Below are 23,978 nucleotides of genomic sequence, written 5' to 3' on the forward strand. Positions count from 1 at the left end.
CATGAGTTCTGGGACTTGACCAAAAGCTCAGGATCCCAGTTATAAGCTGCTGAAATGAGGTCCCTCCAGAGGGTGTTTGGGTTCTCTCTTAAAGATAGGGTGAGAAGCTTGGTCATCCGGTAGGGGATCATAGTAGAGCCACTACTCCTCCGCATTGAGAGGAGCCAGATGAGCTGGTTCGGGCATCTGTTTAGAATGCCTCCCTGGTGAGGTGTTCTAGCCACGTGCCACTGGGAGGAGACCCCGGGGGCGACCCAGAATAAGTTGGACAGACTATGCCTCTCAGCTTGCCTGGGAATGTCTCGGAATCCCATTGGAAGAGTAGGCGGAAGTGGCTATGGAAAGTGAAGTCCTTTGCTAAAGCTACTACCCCCATGACCTGACCTCAGATAAGTGGAAGAAAATGGAATGGAACAATACGAAAAAGACTGAGGGAGTGGAAAATCTCACAGGCACTTTGCATTTTTAAGCAAATTCATTACTGTGGTTGCTGTTTCCAGTGGTGGAGCATTGTATTGAATCATACCGACAGCTGTTCCCAATATTTTTTTTTGACTCTCTCAAGTAACTAATTGAGGTAACCAAAATCTAATACAGTGGTACCTCAGTTTTCGAACGTCTTGGTTTTCGTACAAATCGGTTTCAAACTAAAATTTCGAGATTTTTTTGCTTTAGTTTTCGAATGAAAATCGGTATTCGAACACCCCGACCAACTGACCCACGACTATTTGTTATTGTTTTTTCGAACGCACCCATGAAAAAAAAAAAAAAACGTTAAAGACGTAGCGCGCGTTGTCGCACGCTTGCAACCAGTTGACTCTCACACTCCTCTGCTCGCGGACGTTTCCCAGTCCTGTCGTGACTTTTTTTCTTCAAATTGAGCAACATTAACCCTCGATCATGGCTCCAAAGAAGGCAAGTGGAACTGCTGGTGCTGAAAAAAGGAAAGTCGAGCGTAAAACTGTCGATTTCAAGAAGGATTTGATAGCCGAGCATGAATCTGGTGTGCGTGTTTCTGAGCTATCGAAGAAGTATGGCATAGCGAAAACGATGATCAGCACCATCCTTGAACACAAGGGTGCCCTCAAAGCAAAAGTGATGTTGCTAGAGGAGCAACCGTGTTGACCAAGCAGAGGCCCCAGATCTTGGAGGAAGTCAAATAGTTGCTTCTTATTTTTGTGAACGAGCAGCAGTTAGCTGGGGATAGCGTTGTCGAGGAAGGGATTTGCGCCAAAGCTAGAAATCTGTATACAGATTTAAAAAGAAAAGACCCCAGTCTAGTTCCTGAGGGCTTCGAATTCAAAGCAAGTCGAGGATGGTTTGAAAATTTCCGCAAAAAAAGTGGGATACACTCTGTTGTTCGCCATGAGGAGGCTGCAAGTTCGGACCAGGCCGCCACGGAAATGTTCAAAGCCAAGTTTGCCCGTTTCATCAAAAGCTTAAAAAAAATAATAATATTTTTTTAGCCTTGGAACACATTATTTCATTTTCCATTCATTGTAATGGGAAAACATGCTTCGGTTTTCGAAAGTTTTGGTTTTCAACCAGCCTCCTGGAACGGATTATGTTCGAGAACCTAAGCACCACTGTAATTTAAAGTATAATTTTCTTTCACTGTGTCTATCAGAATGGAGAATAATTGCCTTTGTAACAAAATAACATGATGGTACAGCACTTGTAGCGGATAACGTTCTATTTTAAAAGTGGTCATAATGTGCGGCTGCTCGGTATGTTGCTGGCTGAATCTCGTCGCTTATAACCGTCTCATCAATAAATTAAACTTTGGCTTTGCAACAATATCAATATTTAAGAAATGTCTGCTTATCCTAATCCTCTGATTTAGGAACATTGAAGTTTGCACATATTTTATCAAAGCCTCATAACTCAATCTTGAATGGCCAAGAGGCAAGAGGCCAAGGACGTCACCCAGTCAGTAATGAGGAAAAAACAAAACAAAACACTGTGACTATGTCTTTGGTGATAACACAAATAAAAATTGCGGCATATACTGATCCGGAGTGTTTGTGTTTGCGAGGGAGGAAAGACTTCCAAACTCGTGCTGGAAATAACCCCGACTGCTTAAGCTGTGCCTCCGACTACCGCTTCAGCCACAGACTTAATTCTCTCCAGCGTCTATAGGAAATTTACTGCTTAATTTCATCTGGTCATAAAGAAGCATACGGCACCTGGCGTTTCTCATCCTCTGCGCACTTCTCACTTCTCATTGCTCTCATGGCCCACTGCTGAGTGAGGTATAAACTCTAGACCACAGGTGTCAAACTCAAGACGCGGGGGCCAGATTCGCCCCATCGCGTGATTTTACGTGGCCCGCGAAGGCAAATCACGTGTATCAATTTTTCTGATTTTTTTTTTCAAATCTGTACCAAAATTTCGAATGGTGATATCATAAATGATAACGCTGAGATATTACAAGCCTTTTTGTGTGACCAAACATTAGTTGAAGAACCCGTTACACTTGATTTCTGATTCCAAAACGAGTTCATACACTTCATATGTAAATCTGATGAGAAAGATTGTCATGGTTTCACAGTCATAGCGGCCATCTGAGGGAAAAAAAATAACGACAATGCGGCCGGTGACAAAAACGAGTTCGACACCCCTGCTCTAGTCGAACCAAGTGTGTTTTCCGAGCGATAAGGCAAAGCAACATTAGATACAAGACTTCAGAAACAAATCTTTGCACAGTACCGCACCACAGACTTGCACCTACTGTACAAATCAAATGTGAAAACGAGCATATCGATCGCGAGACCTTTACCTTCACAATGTTTACCATCCCCTTTATAGCCCGACTTGCAGATACACTTGTAGGATTTCATTGTGTTCTGGCAGATGGCGTCGATGCTGCAATTGTCCAGTGCCTCTGCACACTCGTCCACATCTGACAAAAAAAAAAAAAAGAAAAAGTTGCTAAATGGATCCGAACACACAGGAACAAAAAAAAAAAAAAATCCATGTCATGCGCAATTGATTTTGACTCCTAAAATGTAAAGCAAAGAAGATCGCTCAAATGAACAAACCCTCCTTACACACTTATTGATTAAACTATAAGTGCATCTCTTTCAAAAGCTTTCATGACACAGAACGCGTTGTGAGCGTTTTTAGTTCAGGTGAGTCTTCTTTTTTTCTGATAATTTAACACCCCCAACTTTCATACACAGTGGAGTTAAAAAAAAAAAAAAAAAAGTCTACACATCCCTGTTCAAATGCCAGGTGGAGCCCAAGATAAATCATTTCTAAATTAGTTTCACTGATAATGTGATCGGGGCGGCACGGAGGATCAGCTGGTAAAGCGTTGGCCTCACAGTTCGATCCCAGGCCCACTTGTGTGCAGTTTGCATGTTCTCCCCGTGCCTACGTGGGTTTCCTCCAGGCACTCCGGTTTCCTCCCACATCCCCAAAACATGCAACATTAATTGGACACTCTAAATTGCCACTAAGCGTGATTGTGAGTGCGACCGTTCGTCTCTACGTGCCCCGCGATTGGCTGGCAACCAGTTCAGGGTGTAACCCGCCTCCTACCCGTTGACAGCCGGGATAGGCTCCAGCAGTCGAGTGAGCTTTGTGAGGATAAGCACCAAAGAAAATGGATGTATGGATGAAATAAAAATGGCATTTGAACAGAGATGTGTTGAACTTTATTTCCACAATATCAGATTAACCTTGTCCATCATGTCAATAATTCCAGGCCATACCAATTATTGGTCAGTTACAGTATGGTCATATTTTATTTGGGACACTGTTGAATAGCAATTAAAAAAAAAAAAAGTTCATCAGGCCAAAACATTTTAAATCTTTAGTCTAAATCTTTCCAAAATATCCCAAAATGTAAAATGCAATTTACCTTATAATTTTATTTCAATCTGTGTAAAATGCGGTTTAATTCAGCTAATGATTGAGATACCAACCAAAAGTGTAAAAGTCATCAGCGTTTTGTTAACGCCGACCGCTGCTCGAAAAGCGAATGGAGTGCAAATGCTGACAGTGGGATGTGGCACTAAAAATTCACGAGTTTACGCAGCATTCTCAGTTCGGTGACCAAACAATTAACGTGCACGTGTGTGGGCATTTTTTCATTCATGGTTCAAATCAATTCACATAAGGTGTTTAGTTGTTTTTTTAAGACTAGACCTAAGAGCACAAGATCATGAGCATATACAAATATACCCCAAAAAAATAAAACAGTTATGATACCAGTTGGGCTTTAAAGGGGAAATCCAGTGCTTTGCATGAACAGTGTATCTAATAGGTCATGAAATATGTACCCTATTTTGACAATGCGATGTTAAATCCTCTCTCATTTAATAGTGTTTTGAGAAGATTTTTGTCGACAATTAGAATTTTCAGGGCCACTGACATTTTCGCAAGTCACATGACCTACGTGCGCGAATGTGACATCTACCGTGCTGTTCTAAACGCTTGTTTACATGGGACACCATTTATGCCCAGCGCTGATTTCTCAGATTTATCCTCATCTGATGAAGAAATAGCAGTATCGGTTGATTGGGAAGATGGAGGAATACTTCCATACAGATTTGAACCTGTGGCTGTAATTAATGTTGAATATTCAGATGGTTCTTCGGGCAGAATGACACCGAGTTTGACTACTCGGAGGCCTCCGTGCGACAAAAGTGCGTAAACAAAGGCACACGGGAGCTCCGGGCCGGCAGCCGTGGATGGTTCTTTAGACGGGAACGACGTGGAGTCTGACGAGAGAGCTCCGGCGGCGGGCCGCGAGCCGAGGTGGGAGGTCCGATGAGGCCGTTAGCTGAGCTGTCGGGGTCTGAGTCTAACAGCCTCCGCCGCCTGGAAGGTTAGCTCGCGGCCCGCCGCCGGAGCTCGCTCGTCACACTCCGCGTCTTTCCTGTCCGAAGAACCATCCGCGGCTGCCGGGGGGGGCTTTGTTTACGCACTTATGTTCATCGCGTAGGCCCCCGAGTAGTCAGACTCCGTTCCGAAGAACCATCCGAATATTCAACATTATTTACAGCCACAGGTTCAAATCTGTATGGAAGTATTCCTCAGTCTTCCCGATCAACAGATAATGCTATTTCTTCATCAGATGAGGATAAATCTGAGAAATCAGCGCTGGACATAAATGGTGTCCCATGTAATCAAGCCTTTGTTGCGACACGGTACACGTCACATCAGCGCACGTAGGTCAGGTGACTCGCGAAAATGGCAGCGCCCCTGAAAATTTGTAATTGTCAATGAAAATCTTCTCAAAACACGATGAAACGAGAGAGGATTTAACATCACATAGTCAAAATAGGATGCACTGTTCGTGGAAAGCAGTGGATTTCCACTTTAAATATCAGACAAAATTACTGTAGACACGAGCATCACTGAAATGAACATGAATTGAATTGTTCCATTTTCAGTGTTAATTGCTGCGTGGTGAGAATGGGAAAGGATAAGCGCGGAAATGAGTTCAAGCAAACGCACGGTCAGGTCTACCTTCACGGAGGCCCTAATCCAGCCAAATCTTGCCTAACTAGCCCAGGTGTTCAGGATTACCCCTCTGCACACAGGGGTAGGGCAGTTTAATAAGGTTTACATAGCTCCCAATATCCACTCTTATCACAAGCCCCCCTGCAGGAGCCGACTCATCCCACAGGGAAATGACCTGCAACCCAAACCCCGACGCTGAGCACGCTGCCTGTTCCGGGAGGACACAAAGTGCGCAGTGCAGATGAACGCAGTGACAATACAGAACGCTTACAACAATTGTAAATCGCAAACCCGCAGTTCCGTGATGGATTTGCCGGAATGGGATCAACGTCAGCAAAGTTTGACCCACGGACGTTGATGAAACTTGGTTTCATTTCAGCAAGAACGTCAAGATCCAAGGTCATACAATATAGGAAGCTCGATGCCTTCAAGCGCCCTGCTTCATCTTCCTGCAAGTCAAAAGATTTATTCCCGTATAAATTAATCGCCTGATTGTTGCACGGATTCAGTTTTTGGATTTAAGTTGGTGATGTGTTCCTGTCCTCAATAAAATGACTTATAGAGTGCTTTCTGTGCAAAATGGAATTCAGCATGCAGTCAGGGTGGTCATGGTTCCACGCCTGCCAAGTTTCCTTCAGGTTGTTTAGCAATGTAGAAGCTCCAGCAGTTGCAGTTATTGATTTATATTATGCGAGAACAATAGTACATCTCCTGTGAAGTAGCCTTGGTCTTTAGTCATCCGCCTTCCCAGGAAAAGAAGAAACCACAAGAGGAAGCGTTGCTTTTAATGTGGAATGTATTCATTACAGCAATTGTCATGTTTGCCGGAGCCAGAGAACACTTTCATGCTCCTGATCTTGCACTGCGAAGCAAGGTCAAACAGTTCGGCTGGTTTCTAGGCAGCTCTGCAACAGTAATCGAGGTTAAAAATCCATCCTTGGGCTTTTTGTAACAACACTACCACAAATGCCCCCTGAGGTTGTAAGGGGAGAGAATCAGGCCAAAAACATTTTTTTTTTTTTTTTTTTTTTTTAAATCAAAATGTTGGCTGTCCTCGTTTTTTTTTTTTCCACCAGGCAACCCTGCCTGTATTCATTATGACAGAAACACAGAAGAATCCCGCTTATCTTGGTGTTATTAATGTTCCTATTGGACTAACCCATTTAACTTTATCTCTCCAAGTTTGCTGGTACACACCCCTTTGGCTTGGAGTCAAACATTTAAGGAACTGAAGAGAGGATAAAGTTTATTCAACACGGTTGAGACAGTCCTCCATATTTTATGGAACGTATCAGTCCGCCGGCATATTTTGGCCTTCGTGGAGACAAATCAGGGCATCCGGTGTTAAAAACTGTGCCAAACAAATATGAGCGTTCATCTGAGATGACACGCTGTGGTGACCCCATAGCGGGACAAGCCGAAAGAAACTCATTTCTTCTTCTTCTCCTTTCGGCTTGTCCCGCTATGGGGTCACCACAGCGTGTCATCTTAGATGAACGCATATTTGTTTGGCACAGTTTTACGCCGGATGCCCTTCCTGACGCAACCACTCTGCATTTTAGCCGGGAAGAGGACCGGTACTCCCAATCGGTCTCCCGTCCAAGTTCTAACCAGGGCCAAACCCGCTTAGCTTCCGAGATCTGACGAGATCGGGCGTTCTCTGGGTGCCATGGCCGTAAGCCCTGAACGAGACTCTTTCCCTGTCATGGAAACAAATCAGACCATATTTGGTGAAGGCAACCAAACCGGTTGACGATGAAACTATGTGGAAAGCCATCAAAAAAAAAAAAAAAAAAAAAAAAAATCCCCCTCTAATCAATGACAAATGGGAAATTTGCATTACAGCTGCATAATTCTAAAATCTCTCACCAAAGGAAATGCCAACCACTTTTTTTTTTTTTTTGCAGCGACATGAAAATTACCAAAATGAGGAGGGTGGGAAGCCAGGCAAACATAGAAACTAGCCCATTGCCTTTGGCGTTAGCTGCACAAATGGAAATAAGTCGCACGAACTTCGATCATCGTCTGACAAGTTATTGTTTGGAAGTATGTACCCATGAATGAAAGAATTCCATTTGACAACAAAAGTTGCACACGCTCCAAATTGCTTTGGCCGGGGAATAAACATGTCAGAGTCAATACATCCTTTGGTGCAGTCTGAGACAAAAATGCGCCGTGTTCAGTAATGCCGCCGTGGTAATTGACTCATGGCCGAGATTAAAAGATTGGGTTTTCCCACTGAGTTTCTTTCATTCTTTTGTGTTGAGGAATCATAGTTGTTGGGAACAAGTTGGGCGAGTGGAGGATGAAGCCAATGCACTGGGACAAGGATGAATAAACAAAGTCAAAACAAAACAAAACGAAAAAATAAAAATGACCAAAGAATAAAAGGGACGTTGGGGGAAAACCCATCATTTAAAATAGTTTCCACCAGAGGACGCATTATTTTCCATGTGGCTGTCATAGCTCATCTTGTTTCAGTACATTCAGGAAGACAAATGTCCTAAATCCCAAGCCACTTATCCTCACAAGGGTCGCGAGAGTGCCGGAGCCTATCCCCACTAACATCGGGCAAAATGTGGACTACACCCGGAATTGGTCACCGGGACCTCCATAGTGCCGCAAAGCATGCTGGGAGCACGTAAATAGTGTTTAGAGTGCATGTTTTGTGTCAATTATTCACGAGTCATTCTTTCATTTGCCTTATTATTTGGTAGTTATGCTATTCTGTTTGCCGTGGTATGATATTTTTATTTTCGTTGCGACACTGCGAGTGTCTACAACATCTCAAGTAATTGTTCCTCGCTGCCTCATGGGCGCCATCATGTGGTATCTTACATACACACTAAAACACATGTTGGCACGCAAGCTAAAAGTGTAATCGGTGTGTTTAAGCGTACTTTGTTGGACAAGTCACACAACAACAATTGCAAATGTTGGAACTCTGCGATTGGCTGGCAAGCAATTCGGGGTGTACCCCGCTTCCTGTCCGTTGCCATCTGGGATAGGCTCCAGCAATCCCCGCGACCCTTGTGAGGATAAACGTCTAAGAAAATAGATGGATGGATGGAACTCAGTGTGCACGTAAATTGCACCACATTGTTTAATGTGGCGCCTTGTCTATTTAGAATAGAATTTAAGACCTTTTTGATCATGAAAATACAGTAAATTTAAAAAAATAAAATAAAATTCAGGGCATACTGTATACTCGGAGTCCAAGCCATTTACTGCTCCCAACAAATATATTTGTCAATTAGGGTAAACGTGAAAGAGGGTTTTGCCCATCTTGTCAATGAAATTCAGGTTGGTGAACCACTTTACTGATTAACGAATCCCTGATGTTGGTGGCATTCCATTGCTTTGGATTTGAGATCCAGACAGTTTTTGAGTAGAAATAAAGATGGATGGCTAGCGACCAGATCTGCCTCACAGTTCTGAGGAGTTAAAATCCAGCCTCACATGAGTGGAATTTGCATGTTCTTCCCGTGCCTGCATGGGTTTTGTCCAAGTTCTCCGATTTCCTCCCACATCCCCAAAACATGCATGCAAAACATGCAAACATTAATCGAAGACTCAAAATTTGCCCTTAGTGGGAATCTCAATGAAAATGCCCTCTGATGCTGGTGACCAGTTCTAGGTCGGATAGGGTGCCCACAACCCTAGTGAGGATCAACGGCAAGGAAAATGAATAATTAAAAAAAATAAGGATTAAGCGGCGAATCTCTCCTTAGCGTGTTGATACTGAGGATGTCAGACAAGTTTTGCATCTGATAGGAGAAAAGAATAGAGCACAGTGGTGCCTTTGAGGCAACTTTAATTTCTTCTATGACAAAAACTGGTCTCTCTCTTTTCCCAGTGAAATGAATAAAGACACGACAGGGCTCCAACAAACCTGCGACTGTAGTTAAGGTGAGTGAGTGTGAATCTTAACCATTATCTTAGTGTGACACTGATTCACTTTTTCAATAATAACCCATAGTAAGGATGTGAAGGACGATACCAAGCTGAGGAAATAGTTTTCTCAAATTCTATGAAGATTATGAAGATTAATATTCAGATTCTTGGGTGGAAAACTTTGGTAGACGCACTTGCCAGAGAACAGTAATGGATTTTAAAAGCAAGACAAAAATTGTCTAAATTACATAATACAACTTTTGTCAAAATGACACTGAAGTGCAGTACTTGAGTGTTGTGTGGATGTGTTTGCGCTGGGGCACCACATGACTAGGTACGGCCCTGGCTTGAGTCGGCGATGCTAGCGCTCACTATGACAAAAACTGGGATTAGAAACTCGTGCAATGATTAAGAAGGCAGCTAGCTAGTGGTGAAAATTTGTGAATGACTGAACATATTGACGACTGAAATTTCAAACGTATTGTATGCCGGGGTATTATGCAGTAATTTGGTGCCAACTGCCACAGAGTCTTCTCTTCACCGACGTGCCAATACCCACAGCTGAGAAACCCCGTGAGTCTCTCTGCTTGGCCAGCAGCAGCTGGTCGGCAGCCTCTTCCGGGTTCACACTCAGTGATGAACTGAAGCATTTTTACAAAGTAGGAAAAAACCTAAACCACCAACACTGTTTACACACACCACAATGACCACGCTCACTTTAACATTAGCACTCATGGCTAACACAAGCAATATTATGCATGATTTGGAGGAACGGCACCGCTATCAGAACCCGTGCGGTGTTTTGTGATTGGACTGTTGTGCTTATCATGGATTGTTCATATCGGAAAATGTGTTCAAGCATAAGAACGTCAATACCTGCACTTGGCACAGGACACCCTAGGCTGCAGTGCGGTGATCATCTATCTGGTCGTCTCATCGGATTTGCGCCCCAATCTCTTGAACACTCGAGTGAAGAGAGGGCCGGGATGATCAACTGATCACCACCTGGTGGTGTGTTGGATTCGATGGATGGGAAAGCTCCTGGTCTGACCTGGCAGACCCAAACATATTGTGAGGGTCTTCTGGGAACTCAAGGTGGTCGGCGCCTGTTGTGGCAGTAACACCCGAACCTGTTGGTGGACAACACCGGTGAGGGATGCTATCAAGCTGAAGTAGGAGTCCTTTAAGGAATTTGTGACTCCTGAGGCACCTGATGGGTACCGGCTGACCAAGCAGAATGCAGATTTGGTAATTGCTGAGGCCAAAATGCACCTGTGGGAGCAATTTAGAGAGGCCACAGAAAAATGACTTGTAGACAAATTTGAGGAAATCCTAGTCTTCCAGCCAGCGTCTCAGGAAAAGTGTAAAGTGGGGATAGGACTCTGCTGATCTCAACTCGGGACGTTGTGAGTCAGTGGGGAAAATACTTTGAGGGCCTTCTCAACTCCACCGACACGCCTTCTCATGAGGAAGATGAGGCTCCTATCTCTGGGGTTCGCAGCCGAGTGTGAATCTGTTGGGAAGAAAATCAGTACCTCCAAATCAGAGAGAATGGTCCTCAGTCTGAAAAGGCTCGAGTGCTCTCTTCAGCTCGGGGATGAGATTCTCTCCAAAGCGGAGGAGTTCTAGTATCTTGGTAACTTGTTCACGAGTGAGGGAAAAATGGTACAGGAGATCGCCAGGCGGATCAGTGGAGCAACTGCAGTGTTGCGGATCTTGCATCGCTCTGTTGTGGTGAAGAAGGAGCTAAGCCGAAACGCAAAGCTCTCAATTTACAGGTCAATCAACATATCTACACTCACCTACGGTGACAAACTGTGGGTCGCGACCAGAAGAACAAGATCCCGCAAACAAGCGGCTGGAATTAGTTTTCTCCACAGGCTGTCCGGGTTCTACCTTACAGAATGGTTGAGAACTTTGGTCATCCTGGATGGGCAAAGAGTAGAGACGCTGCTCTTCCACATTGAGAGGAGACAGATGAGGTGACTCAGGCATCCCCCGGGATGAGACACGGGGGACAAACCAGCACATGTTTACCGCTTGGCTTGGCTGGGGATTGGATGGATGGAACCGTGTTGTGAAATTAGTCCCTAAAGGTCAATAGGTTGCTGCAGCTCTGATTGTATGGCAGGGTTAATGTTATTTGGGAGTCTGAGCCTCCTCCTATAAACTACTAGCTATGGAGGCGAGATCTTGTCAAAGTCGCTTTGCCTCCCTGATTTATGAAAAGGCCTGGGATAAGAAGCGCATTTAGCAAGGCTGACTAGGAGTGGAGTGTGTGGGAGAAGTGCAGGGCAGTAGGTGTGTAGTTCAAACATAGGGCAATGTTTACTTTCAATGCCGAGACCATCGCTGCTTGCTTTGACTCAAGCCTGCCTACATCCAACAGACAACCTACCACCAGCCCTCCCTCCCATAGGCATCACCTTTCCTTCAGATGCAAAAACATACTTAGAGAGGCTGGGACACCCTTGGGTGTAGCTTTACTCGTGAAATTAGGAACAGCTGCACGCAGACAGGTTTGGTGCAGGATTTTGGACACGAGTGTGCATTTCGATGCGCTTCCTGGAGTAGCAGACTAAGGGGCTTCAGTTCAACTCCAAACAAGATGTTCTCCGATTTGCCTGGCTGCACATAATTACTCAGGAACGAGAATTGTAGTTCTCCACCCCAGCACCACACTCGCACAATGCTTAGAGTTGTGGTTGGAAGGGGATGTAGTGAATTCAAGATCGGGATCGTGGTAAAAGAGAATTGCTGTATTGCTCTTACAACGTTTTATATCCATATATTTAGAACTACGCTAAATAGTTTGTACACATTTCACAAACATGTCGGGGAAAGCGCGGATGGAAACAAATACATACATTAAAAAAAAAAAAAAAAAAAGCGACTGGATCAATGTTCCTGTCACAGCGTTGAGATCAAAAAGTAGAAAAGCTAACTAAAAAGTTATAGCTAAATAAGCACCCCATTTCAGCTGAAAGAAATCAAATCAAGAAAATTCTTGACTGGTGTTCTGGTGACTATAGTATCTCGAAGGAGTGCAATTACAGCACATTGTGTAATAAAGCATTACTAGCTGTTATCTATACATCTTTAAAGAGTAGGATACAGATTAAAGGCCAAGTGTCATCCCTATAAACATTCTAAAATAGATATTGTAATGAAAAATACATATAACATTATTCACTTTAATGTCTATACGAAAAAATAAATAAAGCAGAGCGCGCGTCATCCATGCGCAAAGTTGCGGAAGTCTCATTCGACGTTCATGTGGTCGCCATATTGGCTGCATCTCCTACCCGTGACGTCACCCCGGACATTTGCCACTGAAGACACGCTGTGGTCCCTACAATGGGAGACTAACATGCCCCTTCTGACATGGAAGCTCTTTGCGAAGAAGAGAACATCTCCCAACTGATTTAAGTGACCGGGGCAATTTTAAACCTATCGTTTCGAGCCATATTTAGATGATGTGCAAATCACGGCCAAGCTGCATGCGGCCAAACCACCTCCCCGTCCAATCAAACCCCCGCACGGTGGTAATAAAAACAACGCCGCCTGCGTGCGACGACGACGCCGCGGTCAAACCACCTCCCCGTCCGATCCGCCTCTGCGTGGCAGAGATGAGCCACCCCGGCCAAAGGGGTGATTGGCGGACATGGCGCCGATTGGCACATCGACACATTTAGCACCCCTGATTCACGGACGCGGATCTTTTGTTTCGTTCTGAAAGGATTACGTCCTCCCCCCCCACAACTATTGTCTTTTTTAGTAGCTCTATACACACTTACCTGTCATTTGGAACCCACAAAGCTCTCGTCCTTTGCACCCATGCAATCCATTTTTCACGACAAACCGGGTGTTTTGGAAAATATGAAGAGCGACTCCATCCTCCCGAATATTCGAGCAATATCCAGGAATACAACGAGCCGGCATTTTGGCTAACACGAAGGAACAACGAGCTACCTTCCAGCAGGTAAAACTAGTATAAACAGACGAGACCGCTTGAGTGTGCTACTGCCCTGGACATCACTTCCTGCTTCTTGTCGAGAACAAATCCCTCGAGAGGATTTTCATGGCGGGAGTTACAAAAAGCCAAATACATCAAAATCACATTTTGTGGTGAAAAAACGGATGGGTCCATACTGACTGCTGTTTTTTCAATAATAACATACTAAAAATCGTGAATTTCATGACAGTGGCACTCTAAGGAAAGGAGACCATTTCTGATGTCCTTTATGACAACCTACAATGAAACCAAAACCTAATGCCAAAAAATGACTACAATAATTGATTTCGTCAACAACAAGCAATATTCTAGTGCATTTTATCACAATGCCACACCCGCACAGCTCATCAGGGTCACACGGAACTTGGATACTTATTCAAGCTGATTGAGGGCGAGAAGTGGGGCACAGCCTGGACTCTTCACCTGTCAATCACAGAACTGACACACAGACATGCATTCATACTTATGGACAATTTCGAGTGCCAAAGCAAAGAGTCAACATGTCAACTTCACAGAGAAACGTCTCACCCAAGACCTTTTCTGCGAGGCATCGTTGCTAATCACTTTACAACAGTGCTGCTAGCCACCTACACAACAAGCGACATTTGATACGCAAGAAACGGGCATAAAGTAAGAAAAGGACGTGAACCACGCATGGCTGCCTTTCTTATAAATGTGGTAGATTTTAAAGTCGTGAAGGCAAACGAAGACACCGACCGTGCCCACAAATGGCTTGATTCAATGCAGACGTCAACACAGACACAAAATTTAGCATCTTGCCCCCACCCCTCTCTCCTCTCGATTCCCTTGAGCTAATGAAGGGCCACACTGTTGGCTGCCCAGCCAGCCTTGTGGATAAAAATATCAACCGGTTCCATTCAGGATATTTACACTCATCCTTCACCCACTCTAAATGTTTAGGAATCACGACCACTGACTGATCCTTTGCGTTCAAGAAAACTGTGATCACAGCTTCAAACACGTCAGGCCTCCCTGCTTATGTGTTCACCAACCAAGGAGGGAAAATAAAGAACACGCTCGTTCGATTTAGGAGTCGAATATGTTAATCCGCCATTAAACATTACTTGTCGTCTAAACCGTGCGTTTACCTGGCTTACAGAAAATGGATGAGGGTGATAAAGAAAGAGAAGACACCATTTTCCTCACCCAAAAGAGCCAGTACATCCGTTCAAGTTGGACTAAGGCAAAATGTACGAAACAGAACTAGAATCATCCGTTTTATTGACTTGGGGGAAAAAAAAAAATCTGCAGCACTAAAATAAAAAGGAAGTGGATTAAACACAAAAAGATTGGGAAACATCTGCTCAACTTAAATCCCCATATATCATTTATAAAAACAATATTATTACTGTGTACACCTAATGGCCAATTTGTCAAGGGCTTTGCTTAGTTTGGTTCATAGTTCAGCTTTCATCGTCTTTCGTCCACATTTATTCACCAGTTTCCGCGCATTTGGTTGCTTTCATCGGCAGTGTTGATGCCGGGCCAGCATGTTTAGCAGACCCGTGACCAGAGCGGTGATGTCAAGCCGCAACAGAAGCCGCTCACACCTTTCAGAAACAGCGGCGTTTTGACGTGTGAATGGCTTTTCCGAGAGATTTACTTCAAGGGGTATGGAGGTGGGGTGCGGGGTGGGAGGACAACCCGCGGTGTGGCGCCTGTGGTAATTGCCTGCAGGTCAGTTTGCAACCAAACACTGAAGGCAGCATGGTGTCACCCTGTTAGACTGTACGCTGTTTGATGTTTTGTGACCGCCTGCTGCTGCAGGTCCAGATACAGCTGCTGCCAATCGCTCAAGACTCACCTTTGATTCGATAAAGTTCCAGCCTGACAGTTTAGGTCTGCTCTATAATTCACCCGAAGGCTCAGAAGTGCAAACTCACTAAAAACTTGAATAAAATTACTGACTGGGACATGAGTTGTAGTTGTAGTCAAGACATGAGCTTGAGGTGTTGTGGCTGCTCTGACAGACAACTACTGTAGGTTTTCTCTGGTTGCCATGGCAATGACAAATCATTCTCCTTACTTATTAAAAAAGAAAATACTGCCAAAGCTTCATTTTGCTAAGAGTAAGTGAAGTGGACCAAATAAAAATTTAAAAAATAGTAGTCGTTCAATTGACTGTAGTCTCTTTTCAATTTCATTGACATTATTTTTAAGAAGGTGACTTAAAAATTGGAGCGAATAAAGCGTTGGCCTCGCAGTTCCGAGGACCCGAGTTCGTTCCCATCCTCGCCTGTGTGACGTTTGCACGTTCTCCCCGTGTCTGCGTGGGTTTTCTCCGGGCATTCCGGTTTCCTCCCACATCCCCAAAACATGCAACATTAACTGGACACTCTAAATTGCCCCTAGGTGTGAATATGAATGCGCGTGTTTGTCTCAATGTGCCCTGCGATTGGCTTTCAAACCAGTTCAGGGTGTACCCCACCTCCTGCCCGTTGACAGCTGGGATAGGCTCCAGCACTACCCGTGACCCTCGTGAGGAGAAGCGGCAAAGAAAATGGATGGATGGACTTAAACATTCGCTTCAATCAAACGGCAATTTAACATAGGTTAGAATGAGTCTTTGGTTTGAGTTACACATCTATGAGGTTTGTCCATCGAGTGCAGTAACCTTTGAACACGCTTGCACGTTGCTCGCTCGGATTAGAATGAGCCAACGTGGCGACGTTAAACACACACTGTTTGGTAAGCCCCCGCTCATCTTCGTAAAAATGGTAACGAACCGTTGCGGCTTGTGCAAAGCTTAAACTTTGCATCACTCGCCAAACTGAGAATAGTTGAGTAATAAATTGCTTCCAATTACTTTGTGAGAAGCTCCTGTGCATTTTGTATTTGTAATATTCCTGTTTGGCACATTTTGTGGGGGGATAACCTAAAGTGAGCTTTCACACATACACACAAAAATAATCCAGAATCATGGTTTTTGAATTTGAATAAAATTGCATTCTATTTGAGAGCTGTCCTTTTGTTTACTCCACTGTTATTTTGACTTACTGCCCATGTGTAGATCCACAGTAGCCAGTAGCTGTTCTATGGATCATGGAGCCCCTGAGAGGATAATCGCCACGGAACATGAGGAGCTGCACGGGTGTTCATGGCTATCTGTGCCCGTCGCAGATGAATTGGATGTTATGAACGATTCATTCAACACTGGAACTCTCCGACCTGTCAATCACTTGTACAATAATAGCCAATCGGATAGCCGCATTGTCTTAACCTCTGGCTGTCGTCAGGTCCCACAAGCGAAATGGTGGTTGTCAGTCGCGTGCGCTTTGAAAAGTTAATGTTACGAAGAAAATGGTCCTCAGATGCGCTTGGGGAATGTGCAATTCTGATGAAAGATATCCGTCTAGGTTACAAAATGAAATAATTGAGACCTCTCTGTAGAACCCTCTTGGACAAGTCGGGCGCATTTGGCAAAAAAAACATACCGCAATGTTACCGGGAATACGCGATAGAGAATCCACCTCAAACCTGTTCTGTTCAGTCGCCATTTTGGAAGATTGTGGGGGATGGCAACTGTAGCTAAGGGGGGGGGGGGGGCTGAAGATTACCAGTCGGAAAAGTCCATTGACGAGAGCGACCTCTAACTTTCAGCTAAGAAAACTAGCTAGCTTAGTAGACGGACGCGTAGCCAACCAGCGTGTATTTTCCGCTTTTTACGTCCCAGAGAACGGTTTGAAACAAACCACGGCCACGATCTGGCGAGGGCTCCTGCTCCTTGCAGGAGAAAAGTGGTTACTAAAATGCACCGAGCAAAGGCCATCAGGCTAATTTTTCTGATGTGATCAAATCTGCGACCCCCAAAAGACTTTAACGGTGGGTATAGATTTTTCTCAAATAATCAGCTGAACAGTGAAGTGTTTATTTCAGACAAGTACAAGGAGGAACTGTTTAATTGTGACCCGCTAATCATTCGTGACTGTAAATGCAAATGGCGATTCGGGAGTCATACGCTGACTGATCTCTAATAAACACTACAACAAATGGAATTCAATCAAAATATGGTACTTATACTTGTGCCTGAACACATATTTGAATGGCCAGCACTCGGACGACAATAAGAAAGCGAGTGAGCCAGCTGTTGATCAGTATTACCCAGCAACCATACTCGTGCCACACAAGAGGGCGAGCAACAGATTAAATTTTAAGAGGGACACATTACACCTGTTGGGCAGGCCGCGAGCATATTTGGGCTGGTGTGACGGTCTGAGCGCTCCCCCGTGGACGGGTACGTAGCAGACGCTTACTGGGAAATCTCCCGGTCTCATAGTTCCCCTTCTTCTACATGGAGGCAGCGAACATATGTTAAAACCTAACCCTAGCCTAACCTTAAAATAAAAGATGATAAAAAAAAAAAAAAGATATCCACGTATATGTACGTTCGCTGTATTCGTCTTTCTGAGACCTCCATAGCGAACGTGAACACTTGGGGACCAGTTGTCGAACAGCACATGTTGACGCATGGATGGGTATGTTTCAGAATGGCCAGAAGTTTACAAAATATACGCGCATCCGCATTAATCATAAGAAGACTTTTCGGCATTACTCGTAAAGAGACTCGGCAGCACCGGGAGCTCTCAGACCGTCACACCGGGTGTCTCTTGCACTATCAGCACAAGTCATCCAGCGAGCCGGCGTCAGCCATTAGAAGCTTGGAGCAGGGGAGCGAATCAAAACATGCAAAATGATGTTTCACCCTCCCGGCGTTTCACTGACTACAGCCTCTGGAGTGCAAATGAGGAAATGGGTCCATGTCTTTGGCAGAACGCACGCTGGGCCAGTTATGAGAGGGAACACCCACACTTTGGGTTTACTCCACCCAGAGCGTGTAAATGGCCAGAAGGTTCAAAAACGACAGAGTTAATTGGACGGCAAAATGGGCACTGTCAGAAAAGCTCGGAGCTCAGCGTCTTATTCCCTCACACTGAATAATTGAGCATAAGTATTTCCCATTATGGAATGGCAAGAGAGGACATTTCATCCTCCTTAGCACATGTCCTCATTAACAACTCCTCGGCCCGTGCCGTTTATTTTATACGGCTGGAGGGTGGCAGCTCGTCCAGCGAGTACCTTATATTTATACAACAGGAGTTAAGTGACATGACACTCTCCCCTGTGCACACAGCAATTACAATCATTGGCGGTCACTTCAGCCGGCTACCGTGGCAACTATAAAGACGGCAACATAGCAATTACACCAAAAGTGTGATATTTTTAGTTGTTTCCTGTCAAGGCCGGTTATAAAGTGAATGTTTGTCGGCGTGACTTTGGAAATGAAAGATTCGGCCGCCTGGAAGGGATTGAAGAGGCGGCTCACTTAAAACCCGTGAGACAAAATAATTAACAAAGATCCGTTGACAAAGACGTATTAAGTATTTCATGTTTTTTCTCGGCAGCTGTTTTCTCGAATGAAAAAAAAAAAAACAGGAGCAACGTTTCTTTTAAGCCTTAAATGTTATGGTTTCCTACAAATGGTAGACTAATCAATTGTTTAAAAATAAAGTCAAGTGTCAGACTATATTTGGCTTAACTGTTGGAATTTTGAATACTTTACACAAACTTGCAATTTAGATCAGAAAACTGCTATTAATACATAACATAAAATATGTGAAATTTTTTCACTTATATGTGATTGTCTTTATTATTATCTACATATGTTATTTAATATCCAGTTAAGACCCAAGTGATTCGTCATTTTAGTGGTGTCGCATTAAAATTTTCAGTTCTATGGTGTATTACATTTTATGAACGGAAAAATTATTAATGAACGTTCAAATAATAATGACCCCATTCACATTGAACATTAGCATCAAACATGGAAAAAGGTGTTTGTCGTCTTTCATTTGCTCCGTCACTTGCTTCATCTCCCGTGAATAGGTGCCGATCATTAACCTTGTACAGTAGATTCACAATACAGGTGAGGTACCAAGTCATAATTATAGACAGCAAAAAATAAATTAATTAATTTAAAAGTACATTTTAAAAAAATGAGCAGCCCAATCAGCCTCCGTTGAGGAGACAGAAGTGTTAGTTGTGGGCGTGGTTTATATGTGTTTTAGGTGAGGAGCATCGCCTGACACTGGAGTGATTAGCGAGCAATATATATATTTTTTTTTTTTACAAAAAAAATCATCTGTGCATCAGGAAAAAAAAATGGTTCTATTTGCCTATCTTGCCTTTAAAAGCTCCTGCTCCGTCACTCCATGAAAGATCTACAAAATGGCTCCATATAGAGCTCGTGCACCTACGTCACCGAAATCACGTGACTCGCCATATTGCCGGTCATACAGACCCACACGAAAATGCGTCTTATAGCACGACGCCCAGAGTCTTGTCCGAAACCATTAAACATTTAGAAGTTGATAATAAACGAAGGTAGATGGAAAAATGAGCGACGCTTGGCATCGAGGACCCATATTTAATGACGATGTCGATGTTTTCGCCGATAAGAAAGTGGACTGTTGACCCGCTTCCGCTTGTCTTGGACAACTGGATCTACACACGAATCTGATGAGTAAGTCGTCGAGATGTACACGGAAGAGTTTGAAAGCGGAGAAAAGTCTGGACGCATACAAATACTTCGTTGCTGGATTTGTTCTCAACAGGGAGACGGCTCGTGAAAACGGAAGCCTACCGGGCTACACGTTAAGCTTTGCCAAAATCTATCGATGTTTTCAGATAGCATTCAATACAAATACCAAAATTTAAATAAATGACCACTGGTTTTGCAGAAAATCACATTCATTAACTATGATCGGGGAAAAAAAAGAGGACAAGCGAGCCAGCTCCTCCGTAGCGTTTCCCAAGAAGTATTTATAATGCCAAGTTGGCTCATTTGAGAACAATGCGTTAAAAAAAAAACAATAAGACGGAGTCGTCTCCAACGTACACAAACTTTAGTAAATCTCTCCGTGACAGACGTTTTTTTGTTTTTTAAATATGGATTGTTCTCAAATGAGTCCAAGGCGTATTTTAAAAAAAAGAAAATGAGCCGCTGGGATAGGCTTCAGTCCCCGTACACGGAAGCGTGTTGCGGCCACACGTTAACCTATGTAAACCTCTCTGCGCCAGACCGTTTATTTTCTTTTTCTTCAACTTCTGTCTTTGCTGAGGTGTATAGAATTTTATTTTTCCGTGCTCCGAGTGGTTGAACACAGCTAGTGGGACATTATTAAAAACTCATTTTCAAGGCGTACTTTAAAGGAAAAAGTGAACGTTGTGAGGATAGGTCGTCCAATGCAGTTGCTGATTGGCTTTTGCAATAATGCTCTGAGTTGTTTACAAGCATGAGGAACTAAAATGAGTTGGATTTTAATCTATAAATAATAAGCATATCAGATAAGCACAATGTATTTTAGATGAGATTATTCAAGGTCCAGTCGCGGGGCACCATCTTGAGCAGCCCAGACTTTCCTCTCCCTCTCCCCCTTATGAAATCTCACCTAGGGCGCCACATTGGCTAGGGCTGGCCCTGCGTATAGGGCACCACCCACCGACAGTGGGTATTTATGTTTACCCTTGATTTGAAGTCGAGAACTGTCTGATTCTTTCATGTTACCTTTAAATAAAAGTAAAGTTAGATATCCCAGCCAAAAACTAGAAAGGCCTCTTTCTACTCGCGCGGCCGACAACGCCCCCATGGCATCACGCGACCGGCTGTGGGCCCCCAATGCGTCAGTTTCCACTCACTCAGCATAAATTGTTGCTGCGCATAGAATTCCAGAGATCACCATGATTGGTCTGTTTTAGTCACATGCTGTGAAAACCTACTCAGCATTGGTTGCATCGGTTCCGCATACCATCTCGGCTGCCGCAATCTTGATCGATTTTGAAGCATAATCAAAACATATTATCTGGAGATGTTGGTCAATTTGTTCTAGCAGACATCGCTCCATTGGTCACCATTATTGTTGTTACAGGTTCGTGAAAACGGCTTCTGGAAGTGGCCCAAAAATGCAGAGGAAATGCCACCCTGTGGTGTCCTCGCCAATACCAGCCGTAGCGACGCCCCCTGACTTGGAGGGGAACTGCAGCACATTTTCATACCTGACATCAGAGCGGTCGCCGCCTTGGCGAGTATAAAGAAAGCGAACTAGTTTCCATTCGCACAAGGATACGCGTGTCTCCTTGAGCCTCTGTGCGAGCAGCGGGCGTGTGCAAATGATGGATGATGAGACTATCCGGTCAGGCCTCCTGTCACTACGCTCTTTGATTTGCTCTTCTTGTCCCGCCGTGCCATCCATCCATCCATTCATCTACCGCTTCTCCGGGTCGGGTCGCGGGGGAAGTAGCTTCAGCCGGGATACCCAGACTTCCCTTTCCAAGCCACTTCTTCCAGCTTTTCCGGAGGGATCCCGAGGCGTTCCCAAGCCAGCCGAGAGACATAGTCTCTCCAGCGTGTCCCGGGTAGTCCCCGGGGTCTCTTTCCAGTGGGACGTGCCGGGAACGCCTCACCAGGGAGGTGTCCGGGAGGCATCCAAATCAGATGCCCCAGCCACCTCATCTGGCTCCTCTCAATGCGGAGGAGCAGCGACTCGACACTGAGCGCTTCCCGGATGACCGAGCTCCTCACCCGTTCTTTAAGGGAGAGCCCGGACACCCTGCGGATGAAAATCATTTCGGCCGCTTGCATCTGGGATCATGTTCTTTCGGTCACCACTCACAGCTCGTGCCCATAGGTGAGGGTAGGAATGTAGATAAACTGGTAAACTGAGAGCTTCTCCTTTCGCCTTAGCTCCCTTTTTACCACAACGGACCGATACAAAGTCCGCATCACTGCAGACGCTGCACCGATCAATCTGTCGATCTCCTGCTCCATTCTTTCCGTCACTCGTGAACAAGACCGCAAGATGCTTGAACTCCTCCACTTGGGGCAGGATCTCACCCCCGACCCGGAGAGGGTACGCCACCCTTTTCCGACTGAGGACCATGGTCTCAGATATGCCCGTTTTTTTAAATTCTAATTAAAATTGAATTAGATGTGTCCAGAGAGGGAGTTTTGAAAAGATAAAATGTAATTATCCTGTAGTGGCAGGTCGTAGAGACACTTTTCACAAATACTATAACAAAAAGTGTGGATTTTTTTTTTGGGGGGGGGGATCAGGGATGGGTGTGGGGGCTGCAAACTCTAAGTCTCCGTGCAGGGTATAGCTATAACCTGGGTGGGTTGGCTTATTTCCCATGACTCTGTCCATTGAGGACCAGGCTTTAGCCTCAAATGCACCGATAAGAACCTACCAAATAAATAACAGTTTTGTTGTTTTTTTTCCAATCCGGGCTACTTGATATACTGGCTCGGATTTTCCATTACTCAGCAAAATAAAAGTGTTTCCTTTCACTTCCAACAGTAAAATTGGCACTCACCGTCAGGAATGTAAACACACAGTCTGTAAACAAGGCTCTCTGTGACCCCCCCAACCCCCTCAAACACGACTGACCACTACAGACTAGCCTAATGATGTCCCTCACTGACCCCCTAGACCCCCCCACACACACCCCCACCCCCACCCAACATTCAAAGACCGACGCGGCTCCATTATTCAGCCCGATAGGTCACAGGAGAAAGAAGACGAAGAGGGCCGACAAAGATGACAGCCCCGCTCATATTTCTTAGAGATCTTCAACATGTCCCCTCAGTGAGTAACAGAAAAAACAAATGTGGGCTCTGCGGTGGAGAGAGGCGGGAGGACGTTTTTTTTTTTTTTTTGGGGGGGGGGGGTTTAGAGGATTAATGATCTGCTACAGCTGGCTTGGGAGCAGCACACTGATTCCTCAGTAAGCGCTGATGGGTTTGGTGGGGAAGAGGGGGGGGGTGTTTTGGAGGTGAGTTTCAGACTAGAGGGGACAGAGAGCCGTCAACGCCACCTCCGTCCCCCCCACCCCCGCCTCGACACCAACGGGGATGCTGTCAGCACGCCGCCGCATCTGCACGGAGGACAAAGGCCACTGACGGGGCGAGAAAAAGAAGATGGAAGCAGGGGGAGTGACTTCTGTCATTCCAACCGCAATGCCACAGTGCGGAGATGCATCCCAGGCCTCATTTGGAACATCTTGTTCAGATTAAAGCTCGACAAACAAACAAGCTAGCATGAATAGTTTTGCGCACTCGCTCGCTCCCTCCCTCCCTCGCTGACGCCAGTCGCTGTCGTCCTTGCGCTGGCTCCCTGTTCGCTCGAGGATGCAGTGCAAAACTTTAATAGTCGCTCACAAAGACCTCGGTCGTCTGGCTCCTCCATGCTCGCTGGATTTAATGTCAATTTGTCGTCCAGTTCGATCACTTGCAGTCTGCCAGCTGCCTTTTGCTTAATTCGTCTCCCCTCAAACACATTTAAAAACTAAAAGTGAGGTCCAGCCATCCATCCATTTTCTTTGCCGCTTATCCTCACAAGGACCAAGGGGTATGCTGGAGCCTATCCCAGCTGTCAACGGGCAGTAGCCGGTGTACACCTTGAACTGGTCGCCAGACAATCGCAGGGCACATGGAGACAGACAACAGTCGCACTCACAACCACACCTAGAGGCAATTTAGAGATTCCAATTAATGTTGCATATTTTTCGGATGAGGGAGGAA

The 23,978-nt window shown here is 44.9% G+C and overlaps 1 protein-coding gene across 4 annotated transcripts in view; it reads right to left on the reverse strand.

Moving 5' to 3' along the window:
* The window catches only part of scube3 (signal peptide, CUB domain, EGF-like 3), a 141,300-nt gene that overhangs the window by 104,900 nt on the left and 12,422 nt on the right, over positions 1-23,978 (reverse strand). For all 4 annotated transcript variants that reach the window (XM_061843690.1, XM_061843698.1, XM_061843681.1 and 1 more), the window contains exon 2: positions 2,780-2,902. In XM_061843690.1, coding sequence (XP_061699674.1) covers positions 2,780-2,902 — 123 coding nt within the window. The remainder of the gene's footprint in view (positions 1-2,779; positions 2,903-23,978) is intronic.

This window comes from Syngnathoides biaculeatus, chromosome 2, assembly GCF_019802595.1.
Source record: "Syngnathoides biaculeatus isolate LvHL_M chromosome 2, ASM1980259v1, whole genome shotgun sequence".
Taxonomy (NCBI): Eukaryota; Metazoa; Chordata; class Actinopteri; order Syngnathiformes; family Syngnathidae; genus Syngnathoides; species Syngnathoides biaculeatus.